General features: G+C 46.1%; 1 protein-coding gene across 6 annotated transcripts in view; it reads left to right on the plus strand.

The window, feature by feature from the left end:
• Positions 1-16,837, plus strand: part of LOC8026275 (serine/arginine repetitive matrix protein 1) — a 36,465-nt gene extending 19,628 nt beyond the window's left edge. For 3 of the 6 annotated variants that reach the window (XM_029981567.4, XM_029981571.4, XM_042291831.1), the window contains 8 exons: positions 2,830-2,994; positions 6,527-6,618; positions 6,708-6,886; positions 7,747-7,951; positions 8,907-9,129; positions 13,291-13,476; positions 15,412-15,558; positions 16,342-16,837. In XM_029981567.4, the coding sequence (XP_029837427.2) occupies positions 2,830-2,994; positions 6,527-6,618; positions 6,708-6,886; positions 7,747-7,951; positions 8,907-9,129; positions 13,291-13,476; positions 15,412-15,558; positions 16,342-16,464 (1,320 nt within the window). In that variant the 3' untranslated portion in view covers positions 16,465-16,837. Of the gene's footprint in view, positions 1-2,829; positions 2,995-6,526; positions 6,619-6,707; positions 6,887-7,746; positions 7,952-8,906; positions 9,130-13,290; positions 13,477-15,411; positions 15,559-16,201 lie in introns of all 6 variants that reach the window. The other 3 variants (XM_029981568.4, XM_029981569.4, XM_040504077.2) reach the window with 3 other exon arrangements.
• The last annotated feature ends 2,540 nt before the right edge of the window (positions 16,838-19,377 follow it).

A 19,377-nucleotide genomic window follows, 5' to 3' on the forward strand; every position in this document is an offset into this window, starting at 1 on the left:
GTGCCATGTCCCATCGAATGAAATGGCAATGTTCCCCGGATTTCCAAAGTTCAGTTCTTCATACACTTCCTTCACTGCAGTTGCACACTTGGTCAGAGTCTTCTTGCAGGCCTCTTTAGCTGCTGGGTGTAGCTTTGTCTTGAGGTAGTGTTGGAAGGTCTTATTATGGAGACCTCTGTGCGATATTCCCAGATCAGCGAAAATGTCGTTTAGTGCCGTTTGACCGTTTCCACTGCCCTGCATAGCACGCGCCGCGAGGAGGTTGATCGCGAAGGGGTTGCAGTTCGCTTCGCCCCCGACTCGTCGCGAGCTCCATTCGGATCCAATATCGCCACAGTTGCCGCAGTGCATTTTCAGTTTCACAGCTAGCCGGAAGTCATGCGTCTCCCTTTCAATGCTCACTGATCCGCGGCACACCCGGCACGCAGTAAGTTCCAGTAAACTGTTCACTGCGTCAAGATCGACGATCGTGTATGTCAGGGGTGATGAACTTGGAGCAGCATCACACTCAGTCGCGAGCATCTTCATCTTGCGATCTGTAGCAGAAGTCGACGAAAGTTCGGCGGTTTTTTTTTCTGCTTGGTGCTGGAGAACTTCGCGATCTTTACTTGTAAGGAACGTTGAGTCGATCCTCGTGCGTCTGCCTCCGCTGTCCGGAACGGGGGAGACGGGCGGTTCCGAAACCGCCGACGCGGCAGCCGTCTCACTCGCCGGCTCACGCTCTGTCGTCGGCAGGCTTTCCGTCATTGCGAGGGGATCTTTGATCGTCACCGTTGATTGCGACAACCCTTCCTGCCGACGCGTCACACATTTCTTGCGCTTTTTTCCGAACTTATGCACGGTTCGAAATTTTCGACGCGGGCTTGGTCTAGGGTTAGGCATAGCGACGATAGCGCGAAGCGACGGCTTTGACAAGATGGCGCGGCCCACTTTTGGACCGGAAGTCACCGGAAGTAGTCATGCTCCAACCAGAAGCAGCCATTTCGTCACGTGTCGGCTAAGGAAAAATAGCGTGGCTTTATTTGTTTTTGCGTTTTGCTTTGTATATTTTTTACTGCGCGGCGTAGGCCGCTCGTGTTTGGCGGGAAAGCAAGCCAAAGAGACGCTCTTTGAAACGAAACCAAGATGGCGGTGCTCTGCAGATTGGTTTCGAAATGACGGACGGTGCAATGTCAAGGAGTTTGGAGCATTTTTGGCGAGCGGGCCCCGCCTGTTCAGCTAATAAATAACCGTTTTTATATAAACCGACACATTTTTTGGACGTCAAGTTTGGTCAATATATGCAAGAGAGAATAAAGAATTCAAAAATAATAAAAATGAAAAATCGTTTTTTTGCAAATATTTCGGGCCCCAAGACCCGTGTCCCTCCTTAAGACCCGCTTAGTCGTAATCGCTTAGTCGATTGCTCGGACACTACCCAGAAAAGGAAATATCTGCAAAAAAAAAGTTGATTTTGAAAAATGACATATTTACATCCACCAACATCTAGAGAATATTACCAGAAAGTTTAGTTAGCTTACACTCCATAGTTAATTTTTTATAAAATATTTTCTGTCCACCAGAGCTAAAGACAAGGTAGGGTTCGGAGCACTTGAATGCATTTTTTTTCCGTTCCACCTTTTGGTATAAATTCCATTTTAGTCAATCAATCGTTTGATAATGGCAATACAGGGAAGGGTCATTCTACACTTTTCCTGGCTGAAATTTAATAAGAAATGAGGCTATGAAATTTTTTTGTCAGTTTACAGATTTCTTTTATAAAAAATGTTGACATTTTGTCGAAGACACAGGCGACAGAAACGATGACAAATTTTGCAGAAGAGAAAATTTATAGACATAAATGACTTTTTACAAAAAAAAAACTTTCATAGCCGCACCCCCTAGGCATTCTGCTACATATCTATCGAATAAAAATCTTGAATATTGGGATAAGTTTCCCGACGATAGATTAACTAAACAATGAAGGCGCATTGGTGATAGAAGCTGCTCTAATTTCCTTCACATTTAACCAACAGACTTGAAATTTTGTTATGCACCCTCTAGCATGACCACCAGCGTACCTTGTAAATTTAATTAATTTTATGTCAAGGGTTCAAAAGTTGACCCTCCCAGGGGGTGTGTCCCCTTAAAAAAGTCTTCAATAGTGTCTTGGTTCAGGTTACGCCTCCGCTTGCATTCGGCCGCTTTCTCTTAGCTTGAGAATTGCTGCCTTTTTTAGGATTATGGTAAAGTACTTTTCACACTTTTTGGCGACAGAAGAACAGATGGGGTCCACAACATCCAAGCCGGCGTAGTCTGAAAACACCATTCACCGAGACGAGATGAGATGTGCAAGTTCACGACTGCTGAATGGCGAATGAACAAGGCAAAATCGTAACAGTGATGATAATGACACGTAGCTAGAGGGGAAAAAAGGCTTAGCATAGCGTTACCTGGTGGTAGGACTTAGCAGTACTCAAGTAGCACTGCCAAACCAAACCAGTCCACCAATCCATGTGCAGACAACATGGGGCCTGAAAGGCCGGCTTCTCGGTGGCGTTTCCCACCGATCGCTCGCGACGATTTTGTCCGAAAAATTGAACATTCGGACTTCAAACTGTCTGAAACATTGGTCGGAAATGTGCACTATTTCTATCAGTGGAGTTCATGGTTCCTCTTTTAGGTCCGAAATATCAAACAAATCCGAATTATCGGCAAGTGAAAAATCGGTCTCTGACTGTACGTTCACTCGTGAAAAAGTATGTGGAACAACGGTTCAACCGTACGGTGAACCGTCGTCTGACACATGATGCACGACGACGGCATTGACGCTTGGCGGCCCGGTTGCAGGCATCTCCGCTGAAGGAGAAGCTGGGCCTGCGCAAGGACTCCGTGCAGCAGAAGCGCCATTACAGGTCTCACGGTGGCCACGAGGAGTCTGGCAGCGCTTCCGATGAAGCGCCCCCGGGCAGGCGGGCCGGCGGCGACAAGGGCCGGGGTGGAATGCGCAGGGGGGTGAGTGTCCTCTGGGGTCCCTTTTTGCAGCCGTGTTCTCGCTTACGCCATCGGTTTAGACCTCACGACTACGTTGCCCAGAAGTTTGTCCACAATGGGTCCTTCTACAATGTCTTTATTTCTGTCCCATGGTTTCCACGTCGTGACGTAATGCCTCGAAGCGCTGCAAAGGTCCTGGCCATGACATTGCCGTGGAGGCGGATGTTGGGGAGGAGATCAAACTATATTCTGGCTCGTCTTCCCCAGAGCTCTGTGTCTGCCCGACGCAAGACCCGTGGACTGGATTTATCGGCGTTCAGCTGGGAGTTGCGTTCAGTTGGTGCTTCACCAATCTACAATACTGAACACTTACGCAGAATTTGGCTGTGTCAGTGGGCACAGCATCTGAAACAGAAAAAATAATTGACGATAATTATGTCGTTGTTGCTTCCATGGGTGTAGTTCCCCTTGTTAAGGAAGTGACGGTTGGGTTTCCTCCCCTACGCAGCAGGCACCCGTTTCGCTCTAATGTGCTCCGCAGCCACATTGGTCGCGGACACTTAGGCAACTGCGAATTGGGTCACTGCAAGGACAGCGACATCTGTGTTTGCTTGTCTTCTACAATGGTGTCTAACGACGCTTCTACAGCCGCCATTCGACACCGGATCCTGTAACATATTTTTTGCCACCTTGGGACCCTAAACGAAATGGTTGAAGACACTTTCCGGTCACCATGCCAGTTTTACATCTCAGCAGGGTGTAATATAGCAGGTAGGGAAACGAAAGCTGATTGGGTGACCTGATTGTGTCCCCGCTTCAGGTAAGTTCGCGGCACTCTACATAGATGCCGCCACGAAGAGAATAAACGAAAAACAAAATATAATTTATTTTGCAGGCAATGTGACTCACTTGCAATTTATTTCATAAACTGTCCATGAACAGCACAAGTTTTATTGAGCAAACCAATAATTTATATTATATGGGTTCTGTTTTGCCTGAAGTTTTACATTATGAGCTAAAATAATTGAGCATATTCACACAATGTTTCAAACTTCTTGGCTCGCTGCACGCCAATTTGAATGCGAGCTGAAAAGTCTGCAAAGACCTGAGGCATGTCGTGAGTGCATTGACGCATCCAATTCCACTCTGCCTGCGGATATGTTCAGCGATCTAGCTTATACGTTTTCGCTGTTTATGTGCAAACAAGGTAAGTTTTAGTGCGACGTGGTTTGAAGCCAGCACTACGCTGTCACACTATATCCTGTATGAGAGTCACCTTAAAGGGCAACTCCGCTCAATTCCGGAAAATTTAGGCTTCCATATGATTCACATTCACAAAGCACTACTAAACAACTCTACATCTTCGGATTCGCGAAATGTGGAATATTATTTGTGTAATCCTAATTTAAGCATCAGCAGATAGGGAAACCGAAACTTCAGTTGCGTCAGGCAACATAGGTCTCGGGTCGCCAGAGTCATGGCCACGTCACGTCGAACCACGTGGTCTTGTGACGTTCGGGAGGGAGCGAGAAACAGGACACGCGACGCGGGCAGGTCTTCTTTTCTTTTTTTTTTTATTGGACGCGGGCAGGTCGCTTTGCAAGGCGTGGACGGTGATGACCCGGGGGAGAGGGGGAAGGGGAGAAGACGAAAGAGGAGAAGGGGAGCGGAGAAACCGACCGATAAGCGCGCAGGGCAGCGCAAACTAGCGCATCCGTGTTACGGTGATCACGTGAACGCCCGGTCAGCCAACACCGGGAGGAGAAACTCATGACGTCATCGTTCAATTTCGCTCTGAGAAGTAAAAACAAGCAAAACGTGAGAATGACGTAGTCATGCCTCTGACGTAGTGGTTCAACGTTGGCCGCTCCAACTCCGTGGCATTGACTGCGCTGATGATTGCGCCTCGTGCCGCACGCTAGAGTTGGCAGATTTCGGCGACTTGGCTCGCTTGAAGGTTTGCTGGCCAGTTTATTAAATATATAAATGGAATTAGATCATAATATTTGACATGGGGTCTTCCTATATGATACTGAAGAGGGCTACATAGTTTTCTAAATATCAAAAATGAAGCGGAGTTGCCCTTTAACTCAGCATCGCCCACGTTGAATATCGGCACTCTTCCTTTCTTCGGGCCATAACTCGACCGACAGTTTGGAATACAGCAGTAGCAGTGCATACCTAAAAAATCTTGGTCGTCCCCAGATGCCAAAACAGTGAGAGCCAAAACAGCGCATTTGGGAGCAATGCAAACGAAGCAAAGGGTACGCCGGACGCTTCGCAGATTTCATATTGCCAGCCTCTCGCGCGGCTTGGAGAGAACATTAAAGTTAAGAAAAATGGCTTAAATACCGTATTTGCACTAAAATAACGCAACCACGAATATAACGCGAGGGCAAGTTTTGATGCCCTCAAAAAGAAGAAATATTACTATTATAATGCGAGCCGAGGCCGCATACATTTCCCGCACTCGGGGGCATAGCAGAAGTCAAAAGGCAATGGATATAGAAGAAATATCAGTTTATGTTTCGACTGCACTCATCCTCACTGCTCAGGTCCTTCCTTTTACAATCCACTCGGGGACTACGCACATAAGCAGCAGCACAGAGCGGCTTGTCTGGTAGTCCCTTTTTCTTCAGGGTCAGCTACTCGGCAGCCCACAAGCAAAGCAAAGCATGAAGCAGAAGCACCAACGCACAAACACCAGACCACTCTGGAGCACAAACTAAAAAATGCGCAGGCAGAAAAAAGACTGCAGAACTTGATGCACGATCACACTTATTCTTGTTCTGGTCCCAACGCATAAACAAACACCTCGTGTTGCATGATTGCGTAACCGTAAACACGGTGGGTGGTCATGGCTTGGCTTGACTTGGCCTGGCTTGGCTTGAATTGGCCGGTGCCCACATTTCCGCATGGCGCCCCGCGTTTCTGCGACGTGCGTGTGTTTTACAAACACAGAAGCCATAAAAATGCTTTTTATGTTCTCTATTTGCCCCTTCACGTGGCCCAATAGCTAATAAATTCCCCCCACACCCCCACTTCTTTTCCCATGCGATCTCCTGCATTGAGCCGGAAGGATGGCTTTCTCCAGACTCGCGCGCCTCGTGGCTGAACTCAATTCCGAATTTAACGCGAGGTATGTTTTGGAGCACGTAATTCCGAAAAAAAACCAGCGTTATATTCGTGCAAATACGGTAATTACTTTGTATCTTTATTTTGCCAGGATTTAGTAAATGTTACTTTAAATTAAAGAATGTCGCTGACACGGTGCATTTTCTCGCGGAATTCCGTACAAACTTGAATCCATCGCCTTCCGTATGCCACCGCTTCATCTGTCGTAGGGCAGAGGTACCTGCCGAGTGGAAGCTGCCAGGAGGACAATCTGGTCGCACAGCCGCGGCAGGTTTCACCAGTCGTTTCCCCACCTGCCTATTTTACACCCTGCTTCTTGGCTCGTTTCTTGTCCCTCGTCCGGTGCTTGGTCGTGTCTGCAGCTCATGTGACATTTTCGGCAAGACTTTGGACTGACACTGAATTGATGTGTTCTCAGGCTGGCCGGCGCAGGGGATCGGCCTCTTCGTCTGGCTCGGCCGGTTCGGTGTCTCCCGGGCGACGCAGAGGTCGACAGAGTCCACACGGAAGGTGAGACGGCGTTTCTGTTTTATCCGTGGCCGGTATGGGATCTTCCGTACCGTCTGCACAGCCTTGACTCTCGCTCGCGCCGCTCACAGGATGCGCCGAAGTCCTTCCCCCAGACACCGGCACATGCGGAGGAGGAGCCTGACCCCCGAGAGACGGCGGCGGCCCTCCCCTCCCCCTCCCATGCGGGAGGAGAGGAGGAGGTTCACCTCGCCCTCGGAGCGCCGGCCGCCGCCACGCAACCAGAGCCCCGTGATGCAGCGGGAAATGCGTGAGTCTGCCCCATTCGTAGCTCCCCGCTTTTGGCGGTTGTTTGCTGTCGCTATTCACTTTTGCAGTGAAACTTGCTTGCTGTTGATTCTCCCGTTTTGATTGTGACCTTCTGGTCGGCAATGTTGTTGATGTGGGTTGAAGTACTAGAGTTGAAATTACGACTTAGCATTCTTCGTAGCCTTTCCTGTGCATCCCTCTATTAATCCAGAAAGAAAAAAATGACTACAAAATGCTTCGTCTAGCAAATTATAAGAAGTCAATGTGGCGAAAAGTGTGGGGTGTTTGCTGCGGGGACTTGTAATCTCTTCTAAGCAGTCGAGGTTGGAGGTAAGCTTGCTGCTAACCTGAACCCCCAAGATTTGCTCGGTCATTCAATAATTTGTTTGATTGTGCTAGTGAGTAGCCAATGTCTTAAGCTTGTGGAACCTCCATCCCGGTTGAACCTGAGAGGAACCGTCAGAGCCAGAGATATTTGTATGTTTTGCTAGGTGCTACAAAATAGCCACGTCGGAAACCCCAAGGTTGAGGGAATGAACCAAAAACGAGACCTGCGGCAATACCAGGTTGAGGCAAGCTTTAACATACAACAGTTATGACTCCTTTCTAAGAAACGTGATGTAACCCTCTCCTGCTAGGATGGTGAAAAACCGTCTGCAGTATTTCTTGAATAAAGTTAAACCAAAGAAGTTCTAGCATTCACTGTTGGCCCACTTCATATATTCAAAGTGAAAGTTCATCAGCACACCTCTCTATCACCTTTTTAGCATATCCTTGAAATATTGTTCTTTGGTATCTCATTCTTTTCTCTTCGACAATTCTTTAATCGGCCAGTGTCCTCTGCTTCTGTCTATCCGTCAGGTCGGGGCGGGGGAGGCAGCCCTGAACCGCGGCGGGAAATGGACCTGCGCCAGCAGCGCCCCGTGCCGCCGCCCAACATGGGTCCCGTGTCCCCGCCCTCGAGGGGCCAGGCTAGGAGGTCCCACACCCCCGCAGAAGCCCAGGAGGCAGCCTTGGCAAGGCACCACGCAATGGCCATGGCGCGGCAGCAGAACAGCCACCATGCGTGAGTGCCTTTTTTTGGCCTTCGGGCTGTCTTCCACAGGCACTAGCTACCGTATTTATTCGAATATAAGGCGGTCACGTTTATAAGGTGAGGGGGCAGTTGAAGGACCCAAGAAAAAGAAAAAAAATCCTCATATTGCTATACTGAGCTTCGAATATAAGGTGGGGTATGACTTTGAGATTACGGATTTTGGAAAAAAACCTCGCCTTATATTCAAATAAATACGGTATGTTCGATTCACCGGCACGAGCTGTGCTGGTTGCACACAGTGTTATTCGAGTTGCGAGTGTAGCCTGTTGCTGCTTATTTCGGTAAAAAATGTTTATTTTAGTGTCAATTTTCGCCGTCTCACCCTAGAAGATAGTAGTACACCCTAAATTTTTTCCCATCTTTCTTTTCACTGTGGACCTGGGTTTATTTGATACCTTACGAAAGGTCTCGTAGAAAACCGTTGGCTGCCTCAATGAGGTCTCTAGGAGTTTATTTTTTGAGTTCCTCCCCCAACTTACCGTAGCATCCCGAGAGATAGCCCACCTAAAAGCAAAAGCAATCGGGTGAAAATATGGAGTGAACTAACTTTCGATGGTGCAGTCGAAAGATGTTAAAAAAATGGTAGTTTTAGATTCTGTGACCAGGGAAACCCATGGTTGCGGGAAAAGGCGATGAACCAAAGACCACTGCCCTTCCCAATCAGCATTGTTTGCTTGTCTCCCGTCGTGGCTAAGTAACACCGTTCCTGCCGAGGTTGCCTTCTGCCAAGTCTCTGCAATTACTTGAAGTGGGCAGTCTTTCTGTGTTTCTGAAAATAGCAAATCCTACCAAAAGTAGGGGTGGGGCATCTCTTGGGGTATTACGAAATACATGTGATCTGTTTTCATAAATGCAGTATTTTAGTAAATTCTCTGTTAGCGTTGCAGATGCCAGTTGTTTGAGTATCACGGTGTTTTGCATGTAGCAGACGAGAGCTGTCGCCATCCATGGAGCTGCGGCATGACGGCAGGAGAGCTGCCAACAGGAAGCAGGCGCCGCCTGCCCCGTCTGGCTCTTCGTCTTCATCGTCGGAGGAGGAAGAAGAGGGTCCTCCGCCAGAAAAAATGCGCAAGAAGGCGCCTCCCGAGGAATCGGAGTCGTCGTCATCTTCCAGTTCGGGCTCGCCGTCTCCCGAGAGGCCGCCACCCGTGAGTTGCCATTCCCTCTTTGTCGAATCGTGTCGGCAGTTTCCACATGGTGTTGAGTTGCCACGAGGTGACATGTCCGTGTTTACCGTAATACCTCGAGTCATTGGCCCACCTTCCTGCCGCCTGCAACTCGTAAAAAAAAGTGGCGTAAGCCATGTCTCGGTGGGTAGGCAAAAAAAGTTTAGATAAAGCTGGAAAAACATACATTTTTCAGTGTGTATTTAGTGTGGCTGTGCAAGAGATACACTGAGCTAAAAGTTCAAATTAGTTTCATTGTTTTATGCATCAAATGCTAAGAAAAAAGTGTTTTATTATCGCCAAGTCTGTCGCTTGCATATGCGTGATCGGCATACAGCACAAAACGTTTGTTCCGTGAAAGCATGCTTTTAACATGCTATGATCTCTTTGTTAGCAGAACAAAGAAAAAAAAAAGTCAAGAAGAGAACAGAAATACCAACCAGGTGCAACGAGCGAGCGAGCAGACAAAAGAAGCGACGAAGAACGATACTGGGGAAGCGGGAAAGCTGGTGATTCCATTGGCAAATACTTCTGCATCAGGCCAAGTCGGGTGCCTTGTCAATCGCAAGGAGTAGGCTCTTGCGCAACTTTATTGTTAGGTGCATGCATGCGTGGGTCCGTGCGCACTGTGCTATGAACACGGGCTGAGGCAACGTTGCTGCGTAGCGTGGACGGCACCCTGATCACGGAGCCGTTACAGTAAATATTTATTTACCCGTTGGTTTTGAAACATTGCACAACCTTACCAGCCGCGACGTTCCGGTAGAAGGAGCAGGTTTGCAGTGACCTTAGTTTGGTGGATACAAACTTTTACCTTGCTCTCCACAGTTACATTCCGGGATATGGGCCGTTTGCTGACCTAGCAATCCCTGAAGGGGTCACTGCTTGTGCTTTCTTCTAAACCTTTTTTTTTTTTTTTTTTGTCTGAACAAATTGTTTTGTAAGCAATACAGTTTTATTCTGTTACCTCCTTCGTTTTGGTTTCGCACGCATATACTACGACTTTGGGGTCGCTGAAACCGGGAAGGAAATGCGTGAACATAGAGAAGTGTCTTTCCTCCTTCGTTTTACTTTGTCACAGATGTCCTCCAACCGCAAGATCTTCAGTCGTGTTATTCAGGTAGAATAAATGTTTGCGAATCGCGGAGTCTGCATTGGGGTATTTGTAGGGGTGGGCAGTCACTCTGTGTTTTTTTGGAAATCGAGATTTGCCCAAAAAGTGGGGTGGGCAATGACTCGGGATATTACGGTATGTGCAGGAAAGACGTGATCTGTCAGTTGTATCGTCATAGTTGCACCTTGAGTGAAATTTCTTCTTACATTCTGCTACAATCTCTATATAAGGGACTTGAAGTTCTTTTAAATAAATAGGAAGAGGTGCTTTGCATATATGGGTAAATGCAGTAATTGTCTGACATTGCCAGCATTGATGACAAGGCACCCACATATTAAAGATGCGACATCAAAGTGACTTTTGGCAAAATATTGATGGTCATCTATATTTATAAAAGTTTTACCATGCTCTAAATATCCCCCCCTGAGTATGTCTGCGAAATATCTCATTAAAATACTTCGAGAAAATTAATTTGGAAGTTTACGCGTATGGCTCTGAATTAGTGGCTGCCGCTCTGCTGGCAACAACGAGCAGGGTCAACGCTGGGATCGCTCGTGACATCAACAGTCGAATCCGAAAGCAGATGCTCCCTTCTCCTGGGCGTTGTGCGTTTTAGTAACAGTGAGTGTCTGTGGTTTGGCAGCTTGTGTCTGGATTAGGCTATTTTCAGCATGCAGTAGAGGTTGGGGAGGGTGGTGGGGGGGGGGGGGGGGGGATTTGTAATATGCTGTGGGGTGCAATAACACCATATTGTAATGCAGTAGAGTGACATCTCATTGTTTTCTTACCGGGAACCCTCTGGAAAGGAAGTGAGACTGAGCAGTCCTACACAGATGCTGACTCTTGGTGTTCGCACCATGTTATAACGCAGTTCACACCACACTAGCAAACAAAACCTTTCATACCATTCTGCTTCTAAAGCGGCATCTGGGTCCATATGTCGATGAATCACAAATGCCGCCTGCCACTGCGGATCAAATGCGAGCAGCGAATTGTCCGAAAATCTTGAAACATTTGCTGGTCGTTGCTTGACTAGGATGAGCTCGACGAGTCGTAGTCAGTTATTGCCTGCGGGCGATTGTGACGGCCTTCTAACTGCTTCGGACGCTGTGGGAAACGGGTTCGAGCTGCCGATATACAGATATTTATACATCTGAGATTGCGACAAGATGGCAGCTCAGTAAAGTTGCAAGTTAGTTTTGGTTTTGGTTTTACTCTAGTTCTTTCGTTAAAATTATTTAAGATGTTATGGGGGAATTTTTTTGATAGGGGTGTGCGAATACTTGAATATACGAATTCAAATCAAATAGAAAGTTCCCGAGTAATTCGATTCACGAATCGAATTCCTAGTATTCGGTCACTCGAATATTCAATATATTCGGCCAAAGACGCGCGGTCGGCGTGGTGCTGACAAAAGAGCCGTTTTTTCTCCCGATGTAAGTGCAGTGATGTTAGACAGACCTTGCAAAAAACAGCTCTTGGTCCTACCATTCCACAAAAATCTAACGCACAGGTTAGAAAACAGAAAAGCGACAAACGCCACAAACTTTATAGCACGCAGATTTACTCACGATCATGACACAACCTACCCTTGAATCACAACCGAAACATCCCGTTTGCGCCACTTCCAGAGAGGAATTGTTGGGAGGCCGGAATCCCGCGCCATGCCTAATTCTTTTCACGAGTAAAGCCCCTCGTTTCAAATTGAAGCACCGATGTAAAACACACTTGGCCGCACTCCCAAGAAATCGGCGACTGCACGATCACAGAAAGAAAACCACGTTAACCACACCGATGAAACCAGCCGAGTTATCGTTATCGTCGTCGTTCTTTTGGAACCGCAAGCCGCAAATTCTCATTCGGAACGAAACGGAACGGAAAAATAGTGTGCCTAGATTTCAGAGGGTTTCCAACCATTCGATAGCTCCGTTTGAATTACGAACTGCGAGAAGGTGACGAAAGCGTCTATCGGGATCGGGCAGGCAGGGCAGGAAGGGTAGGCATCGTTGCCTTTCTGTTTGCTTGCCTTTTTCCACGCGACAACACAACACATGCGCACTTACGACCAATCTGCGCTGGAGCCGTCTCCGTGGTTTCAGTTTCCCTTGCTCCCTCTTTTAAATCAAGGCTCTCTAAAACAAAATGGATGGACGGAAAAATGTATGCACAGCGCCAGTTGGACGGTGTCTTGCGCCACCTAACCACATTTTTTTTTGTTACTTCAGATTATATTGTTTAGCCTGTTCACTCAAATTTAACACCTATCTGTTTATTTATGTGAAAGAAAATCCCGGGTGCCCTTTTTATTCCATAAAATGGAAATGAAACATTGCAAAATGCCCCTTTTCTGAGATATACAGATATGTATAAAAAAAACTCGCAGTGTTAGGTTGTGCTTTTAACAAGAAAAAAAGGCTTGCCTGGCTGTAACTTTGGTTTTTTTATGACGTTTAGGGTGGATATATTATATTTGTGCCATAAAATTGGATCTTTAATGCCCAACAGCAACTGCTTTTATTTTTTTTTCACCAGAATTTTTTTTTACATTTTAGCTTTTGTTCCGTAAAAGATGCATATTCTGCAACAGGCGCATACTCTGCACATATAATAATCTCAATCGCAGCACACTTTGAAAAATTCCTACAAATAAATTCACTATTCGATATTCGATTTGATATTCTACTTTTTTTTTTCTTGATTCGATTCGGTATTCGATTCAAAAACTACTATTCGGTATTCGCACACCCCTAATTTTTGTCGCTATAGAATCGATTCAGCGTGCTCTTTCAGTAAATGCTTTGAGTAGGAAATGGTCCAATTCACACCATAGAAAGCAAGAATTGGACACATTGAACGAAACATGCTTCTGTGGGATTTGTCGTCCGAGATTCTGCCAAAATGGGACATCCGTGGGAGCAGAAAGGGGTGTCTGCTGCATTACCGTAGCTCGATTTCGTACCGATTGAGCAACGGCTACTCACAAATTCCGATTCCTTCTAGCATTGATGTCGTTTTCAAATGCCTCGCAGGACAAAGTTGCCACAGCGACCAAGCGACTCCCTACCAAGCCGACGGCTCCCGTTCCAGCAAAGTCCGAGTCCGAGTCAGAATCTGAGTACGAAGAGGTCGAGGTGACGGCAAAGACGGCCGCAGCAACGGACAAGTCCTCCAGAAAGACCAAGAAGAAGAGGAGGAAGGAGTCGGAAAGCAGCGATGTGAGCAGCACTCCTCCTTTATTAATCTTTCTTTGCATGAAATACAAGGCGCAAGCACTCAAACTCGGGAGCTGGCAAGCTGTGTCGCCAGTCACTTACATGTCAGGAAAAAAAGAGAGGCACTACAAATGCGTATTGGTGCGTAGGGCACTATGTTTGTTTTTCTTTTCACAGCAAATTGCTTGGCTCATGTGAAGCATTGCTTTTGTCTTAGAGTGAAACAGATTTTTTTTTTTTTATGGTGGAGCTGTTAAGGTCTAGTTTCCCCAGGTTCATGTCTGCCAGCAAACAAATGCGGGGATGGAACTGCTTCACCAATTACGCCACTGTGCACCTAATGACTTTTCATGCGCCACACTGATACAAAAGTATAAATAAGAACAAAATTGTGCCAAGGTGCTCCCAAACCGATTTTATAAACGAGCCTCGTAGAAATTAGCCGCCGCGCAGTTTCTGTTGGCAACATTGTCACTGGATCTTCTAGTCCTAATGGGACGCGAGTGGATCAGAATCCAAAAATCTGCATCTGAAAGTTGCTGCTGCCAACGTTAGCTGCCGTTGCTGCATGCTCACTGTGCTCTTCTGAAGTCATGGAGTCGCTTAGTCTGAAGATCTGAGTAGTGGAGTAAACGTGTGCCGCGGCCCCGCACAGGAAACTTGGGAACAAAGGCGAGCAAGCTGTGAGGCATATGATGGAGCAAGATACAAGCTGCCAGATGGTGATTTCGCATTGAAGCGATTAGGCAGTGATGTCACAAAAGTACTTTTGACAGCAGACTTCCTGCAAAGCTTACACAGAAAGACTTGAGGTCGAAAAGCAAGACGACGAGTGGCGTAAGAGGAAGAACAGCGATGCGAGGGAAGCGAGTACAAAGAGAGCTTGTCTTCAGGAAGAAGAGCAACAACTTGAATAGCGGAAAAAGGAGGTGGAGAAGATTGAGTCTGGACAAGTGCTGTCTGAGGAGTCTAAAGTGAAATTGGCTTAAGTATTTAGAAAACGTGAAGTGTATCTGTGAGCAATCGACAGTGTCCCAATAGATTTGTATGTACAAGGGCATTTATTGTGGTATTCTAGTCACTGAAAAATGACAGGCCATTTTTGTACCTCCATTTTTATTTTTCGGTACACCTTACGAGTCAATGCTGAGCAATGAAAGCTATTTGTACCTGTTTATATTTACCGCTTTACAAGTCGGTTTTATCACGTGCCGCACTGTCATGCACAGTTTTGCTTCATATGTTTTGTGTAATTTCCACGTAATTTTGTGAAAAATATTTGCAACTAAAACGTTTATTGAAGCTACTGTTAAGTTCACATGGAATTACCTGCATGCCATATTTTCTTTAGTTTTGAAAACCAGTTGACATTTAGCCTCTATATTAACATTCTTAAAACTTGTATGCTGCTCCCAACTTTCTCCAAGACCTTGTTTTTGCTGCTCCCAGCCTGCTCCAAACTGTAGTTATTGCCGCTCCCAAGATTGCTCCAAAGCTGCTTTGCCCAGTTCCATTCCTCAAATCATGACACAAAACCCTAGACAGCTACCACCATCTATGAGCGACAGCGGCAACCTTTCCAGCCTTTCGACTCTGGCTTGCCGACTTGCGGCCAGCCATTACTTTATTCCCACCATAGTACAGCTTTGCTGGTCTTTCTTCTTCGCCAAAGTGGAAAGGCTGAAAGTTTTTTTTTACATGCTTGGTGTTGATGCTGAGTGTCACGGCATGAGTTTGTTGCAGATGCTTGACTAATTAGAGCAGCCGTTGTCTGGGATTCGTGACTCACTTTTTCTGGCAAAGAGCGCAGAAGAAGGAGGCATTTGCATTGAGCGACTGCTTCCCCTTGGGCATTGGAATGTGCAAGAAATGTGAAGGAGAACAAGCGCATCTTGGAAGTTAGCTGGTGTGATGTAAAGCTCTTAATTTTCTCTGCAGTCTGAAGACGATAGTTCCAAGAAGAAGAGGAAGAAGCACAAGAAACACAAGAAGCACAGGAAGCACAGGAAACACAAGAGGGCCAAGAAGGGAGAAGAGGAGGACGACGAGGAAGAGGAGGAGGACGAAAGGGCGCAGACTGCTGAGGTACGTTCAACACGCGCAGCGTCTGTCAGCGTTTCTTCGGAAGTGGCTACTGCGTCTCAAAGGCCGTATGCAGCACCACTGAAACCAAAAGCACATAATAAAACCGCCGAATTCATTTTATTTACGAGCATTCCCACTAAACAAGGCACATCCTAAAAGCATGCGCTCAAGCCAATATGGCGGTCGATGCTGCACAGGGCTTTTGAGGCAGAGTAATTGTTGGGGCGCTGGAGTGTAACCGACTTTATCAGTCATGCAGTGAATGTTCTATCTAGGCATTGTGGTTGGTCACGTTTCTTAGTTTCATTTATTTGTAATTAAAAGGGCTTTGATAGGGACATTCAATATTGTCTGACATTGGAAATTTTCTGACTCGTTTTACATTCCTAATGGTTTGGATAAGAAAGTGGAGCCAATGAAATGCAGAAAAAGTCATTATTTGTAAGCAAGAGTGGTTGCGTATTCAACGCTTTGCAGACGTAAAGTGTCCATTCAGAGCCATAGTTAGCCATAGTGAGAAATAATTTGTTTTGTGGCGCCTTAATTTTATTTTCTTACCCACCTTGCTAGCGCTTTGTGTGTTTTGTTGCTGCCTGTGGCGAGCAGGCTGGGAGGCATGCTGAAGCGTTCTTGTCTTCCCCAGGTGACTGTTCGTGGTTAGTCGTTTAGCGGGCGCACAGAGAGGAAGGGTAGTTGGAGGGGAGAGAGGTGTGTGTGGAGAGAGGAGGAAGAGGAGGAGGATGCCGTCCAGGGTGTCTCACAAGGGGCTGCACTTCCTTCCAGAGGTCAGAAGAGGAACCCGTTCCCGAGGAACTGGAACGCAAATTGCGCGAGAAGGCCCTGCGATCGCTGAATAAGGTGCGGGGCAGCACGGAAGAGAGCGCCGCGACCCTCTATGTCAATTAAGGGTGTCGCATTGATAGTCTCCCGCCTGCCGGCGCCGGTCCCTCGAAGTTTCCAAAGAGGGGGGCGAGGAGCCGACGACGTGTCTTAAGGTGTTGAGTCGGCTACGGCTACAGTTCAGCGTTTGAGTCTCGTCTCGGCTTTGAGGGACCGTAGCCGGCACTCTGTCGCGTCTTCGAGACAGAGGCGTGGGAGGGACAATTGTCTGTAAAGAGTCCCCAAAAGAATGAGGTGAATGATGCCACGAGACTTTTCAAGGGGGTCAACTTTCCCCGTCATCTCTTGACCAGTCACCTGTAGACCTCCACCTTTCCCCCTTGTAAGGAGGTGACTAAAAGTGACTCAACAAAATAAAAATGCCCATGTTTTTGCTGTATTCTTTCATTTCATTTCATTTATTGAACCTTAAGGGCCCGTGAGGGCATTACATAAGGGGGGGGATCATTCATATTATACATTGGAAAAACAGACAAAAAATAATACATTCAGGAAAAGGTTGGTAAACAGTTAACAACATAAAAAGTGCGATTGAAGACTTGATTTAAAGGCGTTTGGTTCTACGATGGTGACGATGGAGGATGGGAGGCTGTTCCAGTCTTTGATAGCTTGTGGGAGAAAAGATCGGTTGAAAGCGTTTGTTGAGCCAGAGATCCTTTTGATGGTACAGTCATTGTTGAGGCGAGATGATGTTCGATCGGGAGGTGATAATAATGCTGTTTTAAGTTCAAGACAGTCATAATAAATTTTGTGAAGGAGGCAAAGCTGAGAGATGTTCCTACGAAGCTGCAAAGAAGAAAGGTTGAGTTGACTTTTTAGGGAAGAGACACTGATGGAGTTATCGTACGTGGAGAGGATGAAACGAGTGGCCCTGTTTTGAATTGCTTCCAGATGATTGATAAGGTAGCCTTGATGGGGGTTCCAGATGGAGGCAGCATATTCTAATTTAGGTCGGATAAGTGTGTCGTAGGCCAGTTTGCGGACAGTTGGTGGAGCAGGTCGAAGGTTACGTCGGAGTACTCCCAGGGTCCTGGAGGTGTCTGCGGAGATGGCTTCAATGTGATTATTCCATGAAAGGTCTGATGTTAATTTTACACCAAGATATTTGTACGAAGGAACGGTCTCAATTAAATCGGAGCCCAAGTAATATTGGTAGGACAAAACAGTTTTTTTTCTAGTGAAACAGATTAGTTTACATTTAGATTTGTTTAATGGCATCAGCCACTGTTCGCACCATTTATTAATTTTTACTAAATCATCTTGAAGTTGAATGTTGTCATGCAAACTTGTTACTTTGTTATATACGACACAGTCATCTGCAAACAGGCGAATATTAGATAAAATGGTGGCCGGAAGGTCATTTATGAATATTAAAAAAAGTAGGGGACCCAGTACGGACCCTTGAGGAACACCAGATGAAACGTTTGTTAGGGCAGACTCATGGTAATTAGTAACGGTGTATTGCACGCGGTAAGAAAGAAAGTCACGTATCCATGAGAAGATTAGCGGGTCAAGACGTAGTGAAGCCAGTTTGGATAGTAGTCGTTGATGGGGAACATGATCAAAAGCTTTCGAAAAATCCAGAAAGATGGCGTCAGTCTGAGCCCGACACTCGAGATTAGTATGTAGGTCATGGATGAAGTCGCAAAGCTGCGTCTCACAGGAGAATCCCTTTCTAAATCCATGCTGCTTTTTGAAAAAAAATTTATTAGTTGTTAGGTGACTCATAATTTGCGAATATAGTATATGCTCAAGAAGTTTAGATGCGATTGAAGTTAAAGATATAGGACGATAGTTTGAAACCAAACAGCGACTTCCCAGTTTGAAAACTGGGACGATCCTGCCAACCTTCCAGTCAGAAGGGAGGGAGCTTTCAGATAGTGACTGGTCAAATATTAATTTTAAGAACTCACTTGAGATACTGGTAGTATTTTTTAGAATTTTGGAATTGATGTTGTCGGAACCGGCGGACGATGAGAGTTTTAATTTGGCAATGAGGTCTTGAATACCGGCTGCGCTTACACTGATTGGAGGCATGGTTTCGTAAGGTTGCTCGGGGAGGCTGGGAACAGTGTTCAAACACTCGTTAGTAAAAATGGAAGAAAAATATTCGTTAAACACTGTAGCAATGTCTCTCTCTGGAATGGGATCGCCGTTGTCGGTACGTAGTTGGATGGCAGAGTTGTTGTTCTTCGGTGAAACCAGATTCCAAAACTTTCTCGGGTTACTCCTCAAAATGGACAGTAAGTCATTAAAAAAGAATTTATTCTTGGCTTGTTTTATGCTCCTGGTGTAGTTTTTTAATGCAGAATTGTAGATATCCCAAGACTGGCTGGTATCTAACCGTTTGGCCTTTGCAAAAAGTCTTTTTTTCTTGTTTCGCAAAGAAAGCAAGGTTTTTGTAAACCATGGATTACCTAAATCGGTGCGTACACGAACTGTAGGAACAAACATTTTTACTAGATGATTCATTTTAGTTTTAAATAATGTCCAGTTTTCTTCTACAGATCTAAGATGAAAATGAACGACGTAATTGTCAAAGAAGTTTGCCAACTCGCGGTTTATCAAGATATAATCAGCTTTGTTATAATTGTGAATAGTTTTGGAAATGGGATGCTTGGTGAGAGTGGGGAGTGACAAATCAACATGCAGCAGCCTGTGATCACTGAGCCCGTCACAGTACTGGATACACTTGACAAGATCCGGTGACGTAGTTAGTATTAAATCGAGAATATTTCCCAAACGAGTTGGTTTATCAACAAGCTGTGTAAGGTTCAGAGTAAGACACATGTCTAGAAAGTGTGCGGATGTGGCCGAACCTACGGATGAAAGGTTTGACCAATCGATTTGTGGAAAATTAAAATCGCCAAATAACAACATATCAGCCTTTGGAAATCGATCTCGTATGTCAAGTAAGAC

This window comes from Ixodes scapularis, unplaced genomic scaffold (assembly GCF_016920785.2).
Source record: "Ixodes scapularis isolate PalLabHiFi unplaced genomic scaffold, ASM1692078v2 PGA_scaffold2__306_contigs__length_199485367, whole genome shotgun sequence".
Lineage (NCBI taxonomy): Eukaryota > Metazoa > Arthropoda > Arachnida > Ixodida > Ixodidae > Ixodes > Ixodes scapularis.